The 15,142-nt window shown below is 42.6% G+C and overlaps 1 protein-coding gene across 1 annotated transcript; it reads left to right on the top strand.

Moving 5' to 3' along the window:
- Positions 1-4,286: 4,286 nt before the first annotated feature.
- LOC124677969 (dol-P-Man:Man(7)GlcNAc(2)-PP-Dol alpha-1,6-mannosyltransferase-like) lies at positions 4,287-14,878 on the top strand. The gene is made up of 20 exons (XM_047213901.1): positions 4,287-4,374; positions 4,516-4,601; positions 4,913-4,954; positions 5,058-5,103; positions 5,339-5,425; positions 5,538-5,593; positions 7,589-7,706; positions 7,807-7,865; positions 8,209-8,280; positions 10,646-10,709; positions 10,801-10,904; positions 11,314-11,385; positions 11,750-11,836; positions 11,930-11,997; positions 12,182-12,250; positions 12,347-12,429; positions 12,653-12,743; positions 13,607-13,672; positions 13,947-14,040; positions 14,160-14,878. Exons 1-20 carry the CDS (start codon positions 4,323-4,325, stop codon positions 14,238-14,240), a joined length of 1,497 nt encoding a protein of 498 aa, XP_047069857.1. The 5' UTR covers positions 4,287-4,322; the 3' UTR covers positions 14,241-14,878.
- The last annotated feature ends 264 nt before the right edge of the window (positions 14,879-15,142 follow it).

Below are 15,142 nucleotides of genomic sequence, written 5' to 3'. Positions count from 1 at the left end.
CACCGGCTTGCTGTAACAAAGGATTAGATGTATAGTGTGGATGATGATTGTTTGCGAGAAAACGAGTAAAACAAGTATTGCGGTAGAGCTGTATTCGATGTAAAAGAATGGACCGGGGTCCACAGTTCACTAGAGGTGTCTCTCCCATAAGATAAATAGCATGTTGGGTGAACAAATTACAGTCGGGCAATTGACAAATAAAGAGAGCATAACAATGCACATACATGATATGATGAATATTGTGAGATTTAATTGGGCATTACGACAAAGTACATAGACCGCTATCCAGCATGCATCTATGCCTAAAAAGTCCACCTTCGGGTTATCATCCGAACCCCTTCCAGTATTAAGTTGCAAAACAACGAGACAATTGCATTAAGTATGGTGCGTAATGTAATCAATAACTACATCCTCGGACATAGCATCAATGTTTTATCCCTAGTGGCAACAACACATCCACAACCTTAGAACTTTACGTCACTTGTCCCAGATTTAATGGAGGCATGAACCCACTATCGAGCATAAATACTCCCTCTTGGAGTTAAGAGCAAAAACTTGGCCGAGCCTCTACTAATAACGGAGAGCATGCAAGATCATAAACAACACATAGGTAATAGATTGATAATCAACATAACATAGTATTCTCTATCCATCGGATCCCGACAAACACAACATATAGAATTACGGATAGATGATCTTGATCATGTTAGGCAGCTCACAAGATCCAGACAATGAAGCACATGAGGAGAAGACGACCATCTAGCTACTGCTATGGACCCATAGTCCAGGGGTGAACTACTCACTCATCACTCCGGAGGCGACCATGGCGGTGAAGAGTCCTCCGGGAGATGAATCCCCTCTCCGGCAGGGTGCCGGAGGTGATCTCCAGAATCCCCCGAGATGGGATTGGCGGCGGCGGCGTCTCAGTAAGGTTTTTCGTATCGTGGCTCTCGGTACTGGGGGTTTCGCGACGAAGACTTTAAGTAGGCGGAAGGGCAACGTGGGGGGCCACACGAGGGCCCCACACGACAGGCCGGCGCGGCCAGGGCTTGGGCCGCGCCGCCCTGTTGTGTCGGCGCCTCGTGGCCCCACTTCCTTTCCCCTTCGGTCTTCTGGAAGCTTCGTGCAAAAATAGGACCACAGGCGTTGATTTCTTCCAATTCCGAGAATATTTCTTTACTAGGATTTCTGAAACCAAAAACAGCGAGAAAACAACAAGCGGCTCTTCGGCATCTCGTTAATAGGTTAGTGCCGGAAAATGCATAAATACGACATATAATGTGTATAAAACATGTAGATATCATCAATAATGTGGCATGGAACATAAGAAATTATCGATACGTCGGAGACGTATCAGTCCTTTCGACCATGAGATCATGTAAATCACTTATACTGGAAAGGTACTTTGATTACATCAAACGCCACTGCGTAAATGGGTGGTTATAAAGGTGGGATTAAGTATCTGGAAAGTATGAGTTGAGGCATATGGATCAATAGTGGGATTTGTCCATCCCGATGGATAGATATACTCTGGGCCCTCTCTGTGGAATATCGTCTAATTAGCTTGCAAGCATATGAATAAGTTCATAAGAGACCACATACCACGATACGAGTAAAGAGTACTTGTCAGGAGACGAGGTTGAACAAGGTATAGAGAGATACCGATGATCAAACCTTGGACAAGTAAAATATCGCGTGACAAAGGGAATTGGTATCGTATGTGAATGGTTCATTCGATCACTAAGTCATCGTTGAATATGTGGGAGCCATTATGGATCTCCAGATCCCGCTAGTGGTTATTGGTCGGAGAGAAATCTCAACCATGTCTACATAGTTCGCGAACCGTAGGGTGACACACTTAAGGTTTGATGTTGTAATAGTAGAACTTGAATATGGAATGGAGTTCGAAGTATTGTTCGAAGTCTCGGATGGGATCCCGGACATCACGAGGAGTTCCGGAATGGTCCGTAGAATAAGATTCATATATAGGAAGTCATATTCCAAGTTTAGAAATGATCCGGTGCATTTATGGAAGGTTCTAGAAGGTTCTAGAAAAGTCCGAAAGAAATCACTTTGGAAGGCGCAGTCCCGGAGGGACTCCACCACCCATGGCCGGCCAACCCTAGAGGGGTGGAGTCCACCGGCCACCCCCTCCATGGAAGGGTGGGAGTCCCACTTGAGGTGGGAATCCCACCTTGGGTAGGTTTCCCTACACATGGAAGGTTTTGGGTTGGGGTCTTATTCGAAGACTTATAGTCCAACACTTGGGGGTTCCACCTATATAATGAGGAGAAAGGGGAGGGGCCCGGCCACACCAAAGCCATTGTGGCCGCACCCCTCATAGAGGCCGGCCACCTCCCCCTCTCCCAAACCCTAGCCGCCCCACTCCTCCATCTCTCCCGCAACGCTTAGCGAAGCTCCGCCGGAGATCTCCATCGCCACCGCCACCACGCCGTCGTGCTGCCGGATTCAAGGAGGAGCTACTACTTCCGCTGCCCGCTGGAATGGGGAGAAGGACGTCGTCTTCATCAACACCGAACGTGTGACCGAGTACGGAGGTGTTCGCCCGATTGTGGCACCGTTAAGATCTTCTACGCGCTTTTGAAAGCGGCAAGTGATCGTCTACCGCAGCAATAAGAGCCTCATCTTGTAGGCTTTGGAAATCTTCAAGGGTGAGTCTCGATCATCTCCTCGTTGCTCCCGTCTTCTAGATTGCATCTTGGCTTGGATTGCGTTCTCGCGGTAGGAATTTTTTTTGTTTTCTATGCAACGTATCCCTACATTCAAACCCTCAAAAACTTTCGCGAAGCACATCACACATTTTGAAAGCTTTCAAGCGACTTAACACGCATGGGTTTCCCAACAAACCCAACAGTAACAAGAAACTTGATGAAATCAAGAGCGGCGGTCACGATTTATCTTGGTGAAAACGTAGGATCTCCTCTTTTAATTCTTCAAATTCAAAGGAATTTGAATTTGGTGGAGGAAGGGGGGAGCTCCTATAGATCGCTTTAAGCGATAACTGGGAACTATCCCGCTTAGGGAATCTGCCGTTCTGAAGTTAGATGGGCTCGGCCCATGTTAGGTGCCTGTATGAATCCAGTCACATACTCTCGTAGTAGTAGTAGTACGTACTTACTTTTTTAGTTCGTTTGGCAATGTTACATGAAGAAAGGTTTATGCAAAAAACATTTTAAAAAAGTTCGAATCTAAAAATTGTTCAAACATAAAAAAAAATTAAGATTAAAATGTTCAAAATAAAAAAAGTTCAATTTCGAAAAAAGTTTAGATTTCAAAATTGTTCAAATTTTAAAAAGTCCAGATCTAAAAAATGTTCAAATTTGAAAAATGTTCAAACATAAAAAATGTTCAGATTAAAATAATTTTTGATTAAAAAATTTCAAAATAAAAAAAGTTCAATTTCGAAAAAAGTTCAGATTTCAAAATTGTTCAAATTTTAAAAAGTTCAGATCTAAAAAATATTCAAATTTGAAAAATGTTCAAACATAAAAATTGTTCAGATTAAAATAATTTTTGATTAAAAATGTTCAAAATAAAAAAAGTTCAATTTCGAAAAAAGTTCAGATTTCAAAATTGTTCAAATTTTAAAAAATTCAGATCTAAAAAATGTTCAAATTTGAAAAATGTTCAAAAATAAAAATTGTTCAGATTAAAATAATTTTTGATTAAAAATGTTCAAAATTAGAAAATGTTCAAATTCAAAAAAGTTCAAATATGAAAAAGTCCAAATTCAAAAATGTTCGAAATCGAAAAAGTTCAGAATTTACTTTTTTTAAGAAAACCGCTGTTAAAATCAAAAACCAGAGGAAAAAAACCAAAATGAAACCGAAAAAAAGAGAGGAAGGAATGGAACAGGATTACGGGAACTGTGGTTAGATGAGCAGATGTACTCGAACCGTTCCTGGGCCTGGCCCATATATGAGGGAGGTATGCGGAGCGCCAGATAGGCATCGCTATAAGCGATGAATAGGATTCGCCGAGGAAGGGGGAGATCTTCAGGCGACGGAATGGCAGAACACTCTGTGTCTTTAAAGTGATTGGGCTTTATGGCCTGACTAGCCGTGTCAAATCATCCAATGCTCCCGGGATGATATCACGCTGTATTGGGTCCATCTGATATTAAATGAGCCCAATTCGGTGAACTTGCTGGTGGGCTCCGCTAGGGGAGCCGCAAGGCCGCAGTTACCGAAATAACGATCCCACCTACGGCATGGAGTCGAGTACAAACTCCGGTTCAGGCGAGAGCGGTTTGGCTTGGCTCGACCGGACCGGATCAATAGTCGCGCGGACTCCCTACCGAGATGGCGCCGCCGTCACCACCTACGCCGGCGGCGAGGCTACTGAGGGAGTACGGTGAGTCTCTTTGAGTTCAGCGCTCTTTCCATATGGTGCTTTGCTATCGAGCTCCCGGAGCTTCTGGAAGCGGGGTTCTGCTTCTGCTTCTGCTGCGGTGAAGGGGTTTGGGGATCTGATGCGCCGGGAGCTCGCTTGCAGGCTGGGACCTGATGCTCGGGTCGATCGCCGCCTTCTACGCCGTCATGGTGCCGTACACCAAGGTTGAGGAGAGCTTCAATGTGCAGGTTCTTGTTTGGACTCTCACCTGGTTGGATAGTTTAGCCCGCCTAGCTTGCTTTCATCTATGCTGTATCTGGGAATAGCTATGTTTATGTTTGACCAACACTTCGCTTAGGCACGGTTAGTTAGTTTGCAGCCATTTTTCTTTTCAGAATCTGTTTCATTCAGTAATTTTCGTCCTACAATGAAATTATCTGAGCTTTCTTTCCCTTGCGAGTATCAAATTTAGTATTTGTTCATTATTGGATTTCTCCCCTTCAATTGGTTTTGTAATCCACTACTGCTTCGTCTAACGTTTGAGTGGTTTATTCTATAGGCCATGCATGATATTCTGTACCACAATCATCACATTAATAAGGTAATCTCTGCTGCTAATTTCTCTCCAGTTCTACTTCAATATTATATGGTTGATGTTTGTTAGTTGATTTCTGTAATATGTGCTCCTTTCCAATTTGGTGCAGTATGACCATTTAGAGTTTCCTGGTGTCGTTCCTCGGACATTTATAGGTAACGATCACTCTTGCCATGAAACCCTTGATTTGCACAGCATGATAATATATCGCTGCCTGGTTCACGCCTAATATTTGACAAGTAATTGATCAAACCCAGATAGCAGTAAATCAGTAAGACACTAAGGTGTATGCCTGTGTCAAATGTGATGTTAATCCCATGATGCTTTCAGGTTTCACGTTTGTCCTGACAAAGCATGAGACATTAATATCATGTGCTTCTTGTTTTCCAGGAGCATTGGTAATAGCTATTATCTCATCGCCTGCAGTTCTCATAATGCGTGTAGTTCATGTTCCAAAGGTTTACAGTCTTCTAGCAGGTGATTCTCATGAGCTTAAAACATGCTTCAATTCATGCTTATGTTTTTTTTTACTATAACTTCCTGGTTAATGTATATTTGACAGAGTGATATTTTTATGTTTGCTTTTTAGTTCGATTAGTGTTGGGCTGTGCTATCCTGATGACTTTGAGACTTTTCCGTGTTGAGGTATTCTCTTTTCATTTCTGTTTCATTAGATGTTGTCAATTTGGGTTTAACTTCGATGTTCATACAGTATTTAACATCAGTATTGTGTGCCCCTGGAAATGAATAAGAACTAAATCCGTCAATGTACGTTAGTTTTCCTTTGAACTGGCAAGCTACTTACTTACAGGAAAGGAACCAAAATTACAAAACATATATTGCTTGTGTTATGGTGTTGCGAGAAAAGCGGAGATGATATGAGTGAGAAAAATGAGCCAGATTCTTTGGGTGTATAAAGTTGTTAAAATTAAAGATAGAACCCATCTAACTCATTCTGTCCTTTCGTAATCTAACTTTGTCTTTCATAACTTACTTTCTAACTCCTAAGTCCTGACTTAGTTGGCAAGGAAAAGAGTCCTAGTACTAGCAGTCTGCAGCAGCCACCATCGCCTTTAGCTCTGGTTCATGAGCGTGGTGAACTTAGGGTGCTGGCTGTATGGCAGGCCCCCGTAATATTTTTATCGTATATGGATTTGTCCACCTGGTAGATCCTTAGTACCATGATCCAAAATTTAGACTGCCTTTAGTGGAAGTATACCTAAAGTCATGGGCGGGCACAGGATATTTGCAATGGGTATTCAAAGCAAAAAAAAAAAAAAATCCCCATGCAAAACCTGAAGGATCAAAATTTCATTGAAGCTCCCTCCCACAATGCCTTCAAATCGACACTACTACTCTTCATCCCCATGTATTTATTTGTGTGTTCTCAAGACAAATTCAGTACAGCAACCTACATCATCATCGAATCGATGAGTAACCAAACAGTCAATCAATACATACTCTAAATTGGAAGAAGAATTGCTGATTTACTAGTTCAGAAGCTGGAAAAAAAATCAATGAGGATTCAGAAGTCGGAACCGTGAACTGCAGCTTGCAGTGAGAAATTTCGGAGAAGATCACAGCGGAATCCCCGGTTTTCTCCGGCTTCCCGGCTTCCCGGCTCCCGTTGGCCGCTGCTCCCTGATGGCATCGTGGTGTCTGCGCGTAGCAGCCACAACGAATATGATCCCCACCTCCGCCAGTCCGCATCGCTGCTAAATCACGAACTCACGATCGCCTGTCGTTGAACAACTAACCGTCGAAGAATCACGGATTCACGGGAGCAAATTTAATGATGAGTTTGCCATTTGGGCCTAGGCATAGATGGTTCGGTGTAGTTGCCATGGACCAGCCACGTCTGTGGTTTTTGTTGCCTATGTGAGCTGGGACGTTGGGTTATACGTACAAAGTACTTTACGTATACAATTTTTTTTGGCAAAAATAATGGGAATTCAGCTGAATACCCATGAATCTCTTTGTGCCTGCCCATGCCTAAAGTGCATGATTCGTGTTCTACAACGAGCATATGTGCCCAGTACACTGATCTTGCTTGGAGTCTAGCTTTTCTTTCTTGGTTTGGAGCAGATGCACCTCTAAACTTGCTCAAATTCCACGGAGTGAGTTTCGTCTAGCCAAACAAGATAGAACAACTTAGTTTTGTTCGAAACCTCTGCAGAAACTTTAAGTGCTACATACCCCCTCTGCTTAGTTTTAGTCTCCACATAAGGTCTGCCCCTTCATACCAAGGATAGCTGGGTGAGGGATTTTTTCTTTTTTCTGGATCCATATTCGTACAGTTGCATGTGTGGTTGGCTCTCGTCGTTGGACGTTTTGTTTTCCTGGCCCCACAATGCCCACTTCTCTCTGCATGCTGGTTGTGCAGAAGTGGGGGTGTACTTTTGGGAACCATCACTGCTAAATGGCAACACACAGAGCACTGTGAAAAAACTGGGAAAAGTCAAAAGTCATCACGAATCATTGTACCGACAATATCCCTTTGGCTTGTATTGCTTTGCCTTGACTGTTATGTGTCATCTCAAGTAACTCTTAAATGGAATTCTTTTGTATGACAATTAGCATGAACTGTCGCCCTGTCCTTCGAAATATCATGATTTGCTTGGCTTTGTTTATGACAAGCAGGTAAAAAGAAAGTTTGGTCACCATGTTGAAGCATTCTTTGCGATACTAACTGCTATCCAGTTTCACGTTTTGTTCTACTCTACTCGGCCCCTTCCAAATATATTCGCTTTAGCTTTAGGTGAGCACAATAACTTCTACTGTTTTTATATGGAAATACCATCAATCTACTTAGGAGATTGTAGTATTCATGCAACTCATATGTTCTTTCTGTTCTGCAGTTAACTTGGCATACTCTTTCTGGTTCAAGGGAAATTACCTGGGCACATTACAGGCACTGGTATGCCTATTTTGGCACCTTTACCTTAGCTTCGTTCGTTCTTTTTTTGAACAGAAGCTTCATTCGTTGTTATATGCATGATGTTTTCACACTATTTAGAGATTACCAATTAATCATATATACATTGATTTTAAAAATTTAGCTACTGCGCATGTAAATATTAAGTACAACAAATGGGGGATCGCGATATAATTTAGTTTTTACTCTGGGTTCAGTAAGTTGTCAGAAAAAAATCTCTGGGCTCCGTAAATCCTGCTATTATTTTACTAAGTTATAATTTTAAGATCAGCGAAGTATGTTTCGCTTTTACCAAACTTTGTCTAATTGTCCATTTTACTTGCAGATTGTTGCAGCTACTGTTTTTAGATGTGATATGATTCTGCTTCTAGGTACAATAGGGATTACACTTTTGCTGGTGAGTGTCTGGCTTATCAGATTTCCTTTAAACAGTTGCATGCTTTTTTTGTGATATTTGCTTTATTTGGTTAGGACAGTATATAGATGCTTCAGGAAAGGAGGGTGCCGATTGTATCTCTCTCTCTCTCTCTCTCTATATATATATATATATATTATTTAAAAAAAAACGGGGACAAAAGCTTTGCCTCATCCATTAATTAAGAAGAGAGTGCCCAGTTTTTAGGAGAAAACCGGGCGAAAACCTACAACGACAGGGTCAAGCCCACACAAAGAACAAACCCACACACGCCCACAAACAAGACACTCCAACACTTCAACACCGCAACACTAACAAACACCCAGACAAGACACTCAACACCGAGTCGTCAAGAACAGGCTACGACATTGGAAGCAACCGTCAGCCAACTGCGGATCCAGGGTAGGCAATAGCCAAGGTGGAGAGAAAATCGCAAACTTCCCTGGCGACGATAGCTCCGGGCACCGCAGACAACAGTCCAGACTTAGAGCATCTCCAGCCGCGTCCCCCAAAGCGTCCCCCAAACCGCGCCGGATTGAGCGTTTGGGGGACGCCTTTTGTTCGTGCCGCGTTTGGGGGACGTCGCTCCCCAGCCGCGTCCGCCAAACGCCTCCCCCAAACATTTAAAATACTTTTTTTTGGCATTTTTATTTCAATTTCCACAAACTAATACATAATTGGGAAGGTGGTTTACACGAAGACACAGTTTGGAACATGGTTTTCCACAAACTAATACATAGTTTGAACCATGGTGGACACAAATATAAAATTTTGCAAAAAAACTAAACCTAACTAGGCCGTGCATCGAAGGTTTCCTGTGTTCGCTGCTAAGAAAGAACACTCGAGGGTACACCCAATCACCCAAACTGGAAAATCCAGCGGGAGGATGGTGCCCTTGTTGGTTCTACCGATGAGGCGAACATCCAGAAACTTCCGTGCACGTGTTCGCTGCGAAGAAACAACACTCTTCATCATCAGTCGTCCTCCTCGTCGATGCTGTCGCCGTGGTAGTCCCGGCGGCAGCGCGTCTCGTTGAAGACCTTGACGCTCATGTCCCTATCGCCGAAGTAGGAGAACAGGAGGATGAAGCCGGCTTCGAGGCTGTGGTGCCGCGCGAACTTCTCCCAGCCGATGTTGAGGTACATCTTGCCGCGCGCGTCGTAGATCACGTCGACGATCCACCGATAGTAGCCTCCCGCAGCCTCCCGCAGATGCATCGTGCGCTGGCGGTCGTCGCCGACGACGTAGTCGGCGAAGGAGTCCAGCAGCCTCTGGATGCCGCGCGGGTCGCCCTTGAGGACGAGGACGAACTCGAACAGCACGTCCGGCTCCACGTCCATCTCCGACGATGAAGCCAATGGCGTGGGAGGCGATGGCGAGCGTTCAGCTCTGCCGCGGCCACGACCACGACCACGACCACGACCACGGGCGCGAGGTCGGCCTCCGCCTCTACCAGACATAGCGTCGAGTCTTGTTGAGATGGTGGCGGCTAGGGTTTGGGAGAGAGGCGCTAGGGTTTGTGTGTGAGAGGGACGATGAGAGGCGGCCCTTTTATAGGCCGGAGGGAGGCGGAGGAGCGGTGGCGCTCATTAACGCCGGCACGCAGAGCTAGGCGCGTCGAGACGCGTCGCTGCGCCTCTGCGGGAACTGCACCGTCGCTGCAAAGCCAATAACTTTCGTCGCGAGGTAGGCGACGGTTAGGTTAAAATTTATTGTGCCGCTGATGGGTCGGCCCCGCCACTCCCCGCCTCGCTTTTCGGTGTGTCCGGCGTCCCTGGAGCGTCCCTTGTGGGACGGGGACAGACTCGGGGCGCCGGACACCGTATCGGGGTGCGCCCGACAAAATTCGGGTTTGGGGGACGCGGCTGGAACGGTTTTTTGGTCCGGCGCGCCCCAAATTGCTTTGGGGGACGCAGCTGGAGATGCTCTTAGCTCTCTATATAATGATATATATATAATTCCAGCTATGTGCAGTAATAAGTTATAAACTTCATATTACTTGGTTGCTTGTTTCACTTGAGTTCCAAGTAACTTTTCTCATGTAGTAATATTTGCTGCAAGTTCAACGTTCAGGTTAGTTGATGTTTTATCACATCAATTTTGTTTTTGTTTCTGTAGTGAATTTGTTAAACTCGTGTCAAGGATGATTACATGTGAGGTATCAGAAGTGTGGCTCACTAGACTATTATAAAATGACACTCTTAGAAAGCTATAGTAATCCTAGTCAAGTTTTTATGTACTTATTTGCACTTGAATAATATATGTATTACTGTTTTACTAATTATTTGTAAAGTTGGAGCTACTGACTTAGGTACACTAAGATTTTAATTTGACATTGCCATGACAGAGCAGGTCCTTTTCTCTATTGGAAGCCATAAAGTGTTGCATAAGCACCGCCATTGTTTGCATTGGTATATTTCTTACACTACCTTGGGTTGTTCTGCGAGCTAACTTAACTTGAATGTGTATGAAACCTTGTTTCGCTGTGAATAATCTTCTCAGGTTTCACAGTACTAGTTGACTCGATAATGTGGCAGAGAATCATGTGGCCGGAATTCGAAGTTCTCTGGTTTAATTCAGTTCTGAACCGAAGTTCAGAATGGGGTGTATCCTTAATTCCTTATGTTTCTCGTCAAACTGAAGTCTATTTAGTTACTTATTTTTTGATAAAAAATACATGTTGAGAATGTCTCATTAATGTTCCCTAATACTTTGCAGTGCACCTTGGGACATACCACACTTTGTCTTATGAACCAGAAATTTCTTTCTCCCCCTCCCAACTATACAAGTGTCAAGTGTTATCCTCTTTCATTTACTTTGTAGAAACTTCTGATATGCACCGAACATTCTTGTTAACCTATGTATGCATGTGCTCAAAAGGAGGAAACATAACATAACATACATATATTTGTTAGATTTCAAGAGGTATCCACTTCTTATTTTGGTTAAGAAAAATCCAAGTGACTCTGTTATGAAACACCTACCTCTGTTCTCCATGACTATTTTATACTTCAGACACATTCGATCCATTGGTACTTCACCTCAGCACTTCCACGTTCCATGCTTGTGGCCTATCCTCTTTGCTTGGTAAGATAAGGTCTTGACATTAAAAAGTTCATTATGCTGGATTTAACTTGGCTAGAACAAGTACACCACATCTTGTTGAATATGCAATTTCTGGGACCACCGGTTTATATTGCGACTATTTCAACAGTTTACAGCATGTATAACAATGGATTTCCAGTTAGATCAACATACTGGTAGTTAAATAACTATTTACCCTTTAAAAAGTTAATTCAGGTACCACTTTTACGTGGACTCTGTCTAAAGTAGACCATTCGATTGAATCAGCTAATGATATTTTTGTCTAAAGTAGCTGAGGCATTACTGGTTGTTTTGTGATGCTTACAAATAGGCAATGTATCTCATCAGGTCTTTCTTTTAATGCCAGGTTGGTGCTCTTCTTGATAGGAGGATAGTCCCATATGTGATTCCAGTGACCTTATTTGTTGTACTCTATTCAAAACTCCCACATAAGGTTATACTTAATGTCTGGAGAGTATTTTAATTTTTATATATCTGAAGAACATTAAGCTAATCTTGCACATAATGGCTGCTATTTTTATTTCAGGAGCTTCGTTTCATAATTGCCGCAGTTCCCATGCTTAATGTGTCTGCTTCTCTGGCAGCAAGCAGACTGTGAGCATAACCATTTTGCCATGTTATTTACTTCCTACCATTTTAACAGTGACAAATGCAAGATAGGAATGATAATGTCTTTTGTATAACTATCTTTTGGCATCCTTCATGTTATATGTCTTTCCCACCTTTATTCTTGGTTTCGTGTTTTTGACTGGTCATTTTTGTCTTCGTTCATTTGCAGATATAATAACAGAAAGAAAACTGGGTGGAATTTCCTTTATGTTCTCATGCTTGGTGCCTTTCTTGTCAGGTAGAGAAATTCACCCTTAACGATTATAACATGTTCCCCTTTTGAAATAGCATACTATATATGTTACTTTTGTAAGCTAACATATAAATCTTTTAGTCTTGGATACTCTGCTGTGAGTTTCATGGCCTCCTACAGCAATTATCCTGGTGGCAATGCTCTAAAGGCTCTACATGTAGTAGGTGAGCTCTACTTAAAAAAACTGAAGTATGATCCGACACCAATTCTGTTCCATATGCAGAAACTGCAAAACATTGTTCCTCTAAATCAGAAGCAGCAAATGACAAATTGAGAAGCTTTTGACTCTTAGTAACTTATGCTGTTTTAGCATTCATGGGTATGTTGACAATTGTTAACCTTTATTGATGTCAGTTTCCAGTAAACTTCGTATTCCTCTTTTACCAGATAATTCCATGAAGGAAAAAATGGTTCATATTGATGCCTTTACCGCAATGGGCGGAGTTTCTCGTTTCTGCGAAAATGAATATCCCTGGAGGTCCGCTACTAAACCATAAAGTTATTATGGAATCTTTTACTCCCTCCGATTCATATTAATTGACTTCAATATGGATGTATCTAAAACTAAAATGTGTCTAGATACATCCATATTAGAGTCAATTAATATGAACCGGAGGGAGTATATGCTTGTCTTTTTTCTGTTCCCTGGCCGACATAAAAAGGGTTCTCTTTTACCAACTATTCTGTCACTTCTTTAAACAAAGTGCACTTGTGAGTGCCTCCATATATACGCCAATATCCGATCCAAAATGTACGTTCTTTTAGAATTTTATTATCAGTCAATAAGTTTGGCCATCGATAAAGAACAAATTACTAGCATCCGAAACATCAAACTGATATTAATAGGTTTACCATGAAACGTGCTCTTTATAAGGTATATTTACTTTTATGTGAGGCAAACATTTTTGCACAGAAAGTGATGGTGAAAGTATCATCTAGGAGGCTGCTCTAAATTTTGGATCAGAGCAAGTAGACCATATACCTTGTATTGTATGCTCTGATGCTTTGTGCCAGTAGTGCCCTGTATTTACATTGCTGGCATCTGGCCAGATCCTTGCTATACTATGTTCTTGGATCGAGAAGAGGTTATAATCATGTTCAGAACTATGAGTCGCAAAATGGTTGACAAGAGGTTTTGGTGTGTCTGTCCCAGCATAGCCCATACGGCAAAGACTGGCACTGTACAACAGTGTACTCCATCATTAATACTACGTTAGGCGTATTTTCATATTGCATGAATGTCAACTTACTCTGTATTTGCTTACACTGTCAGTGAGCCTCGATTGCTTTAAATCTAAATTTTTGTACTTGCTTTTGGACGCGTATTCTGTTCAATGGTAGGTACTCGAAGGAGGAAGGCATTTCCGTTGAAGAATATCAGACAAGAAATTTCACCTATCTGCTGAAGTGAGTATAAGTAATTTTGTTCTCTTTTTTTTTGGTCACCCTGTCCTTTTTGAAATGGAAACTAAAATCTGCGTGAACCACTGCCAAGTGGGAGAAGCTCTTGATAGCCACTTGTTGATAGTTTGGAGAGTTTTTGCGCATCACCTTAATTCTGAATGCCTGAGAAGATGCAAATCACCAAAAGATAACTTATTTTGACATAGAATTGATTAATATGAATCTCGCTTCCTGATGTGCTTCCATATCTGTTTCTTTTGTTGGGCACATCAAACAGCGAGCACCGCTACATCAGCGGCTACAAGTGCCTGTTCGCCGTGGAAGGGTTCTCCAGAGGGAAAATTCAGCCCCGGTTTCCACCGCTTTCCCTGGTACGCTATCGAGCTGCTCCATCATCCCCATGTCTTGTTCTGTCAGGCATTTATACCCTTTACCGGTCCCTCTCTCTACGCCTGGATCAGTGGCTAATCTTGGCATTTACTTGGTGCAGGTGAAAGCGCCGAAAGTGTTTGCACATGGGAACACGGGAGATCCCGATATCCTCTCGCTAGATTGGCCCGGTTGCCCCTGAGGCTGAGGCGAAGAGGATGCCTGCCCAGATCTCTGTCACAGGACCACTAACTAACTACCAACAGTAGAAGATGCCGAGCGAGCGCGCGTGATTCAGGTGGAGCTCCTCCCATTTCCAGCTCTGGAAGGTGCCATCTTGTTAAGGCTACGATACCGCAGTTTGGAGGTCAGGAAAATCTTGGACGCATGGAGTACGGGTTTGGGCCTCTCCGTCCTTATCTTATCTGGCACTTGTTGTAGCAGTAGTAGACAAATAAAGGAACAAGAGAACAAGGAAGATGACACAGTCTCGCGACAGAAATTTCATTGATGACAAAATGTGAAGCTTTTGAACCTTAGTAACGTATGCTGTTTTAGCAGTCATGGGGGTATGTTGACAATTGTTAATCTTCATTGATGCCAGTTTCCAATAGACTTTGCGTTCCTCTTTCACCAGATTCTTCCGCGAAGGGAAAACTGGTTCATATTGATGCCTTTACCGTGACGAGTGGATTATCTCGCTTCTGCGAAAATGAATATCCCTGGAGGTCCGCTACTAGACCATAAAGTTATTATACTCCTAGAATCTTGTATATGCTTGTATATTTGATGCTCCCTGGCCGACATAAAAAGGGCCCTCTTTTACCAACTATTCTCTCACTTCTTTTAAGAAAGTGTACTTGTGAGTCCCTCTATATGTACTACAATCTCTGATCCAAAATGTACGTTTATTTAGAATTTTACGAGTCAAGCATTTTTTTTAGTTTGACTATCTATAAAAAAAATACTAGCATTGAAAACATCATTGGTATTACTACTAGGTTTACCTTGAAACATACTTTTACAAGGTAGTATAATTGTTTTTGTGTGAGGCAATATGTTTGCACAGAAATTGATGGTCAAAGTATCATCTTGGAGACTGTC

The sequence above is a fragment of the Lolium rigidum genome, chromosome 7, assembly GCF_022539505.1.
Source record: "Lolium rigidum isolate FL_2022 chromosome 7, APGP_CSIRO_Lrig_0.1, whole genome shotgun sequence".
Lineage (NCBI taxonomy): Eukaryota > Viridiplantae > Streptophyta > Magnoliopsida > Poales > Poaceae > Lolium > Lolium rigidum.
Note: the sequence above shows the minus strand (reverse complement) of the source record. Positions and strands in the feature narration are given on the sequence as shown.

Coding starts and splice junctions, on each gene's coding strand:
- LOC124677969 (XM_047213901.1), top strand. CDS start 4,323: ATGGCGCCGCCGTCACCACCTACGCCGGCGGCGAGGCTACTGAGGGAG. Junction 10,905..11,313: donor ACCGAAGTTCAGAATGGGGT/GTATCCTTAATT, acceptor TTTATACTTCAG/ACACATTCGATCCATTGGTA. Junction 11,386..11,749: donor TGGCCTATCCTCTTTGCTTG/GTAAGATAAGGT, acceptor TTTTAATGCCAG/GTTGGTGCTCTTCTTGATAG.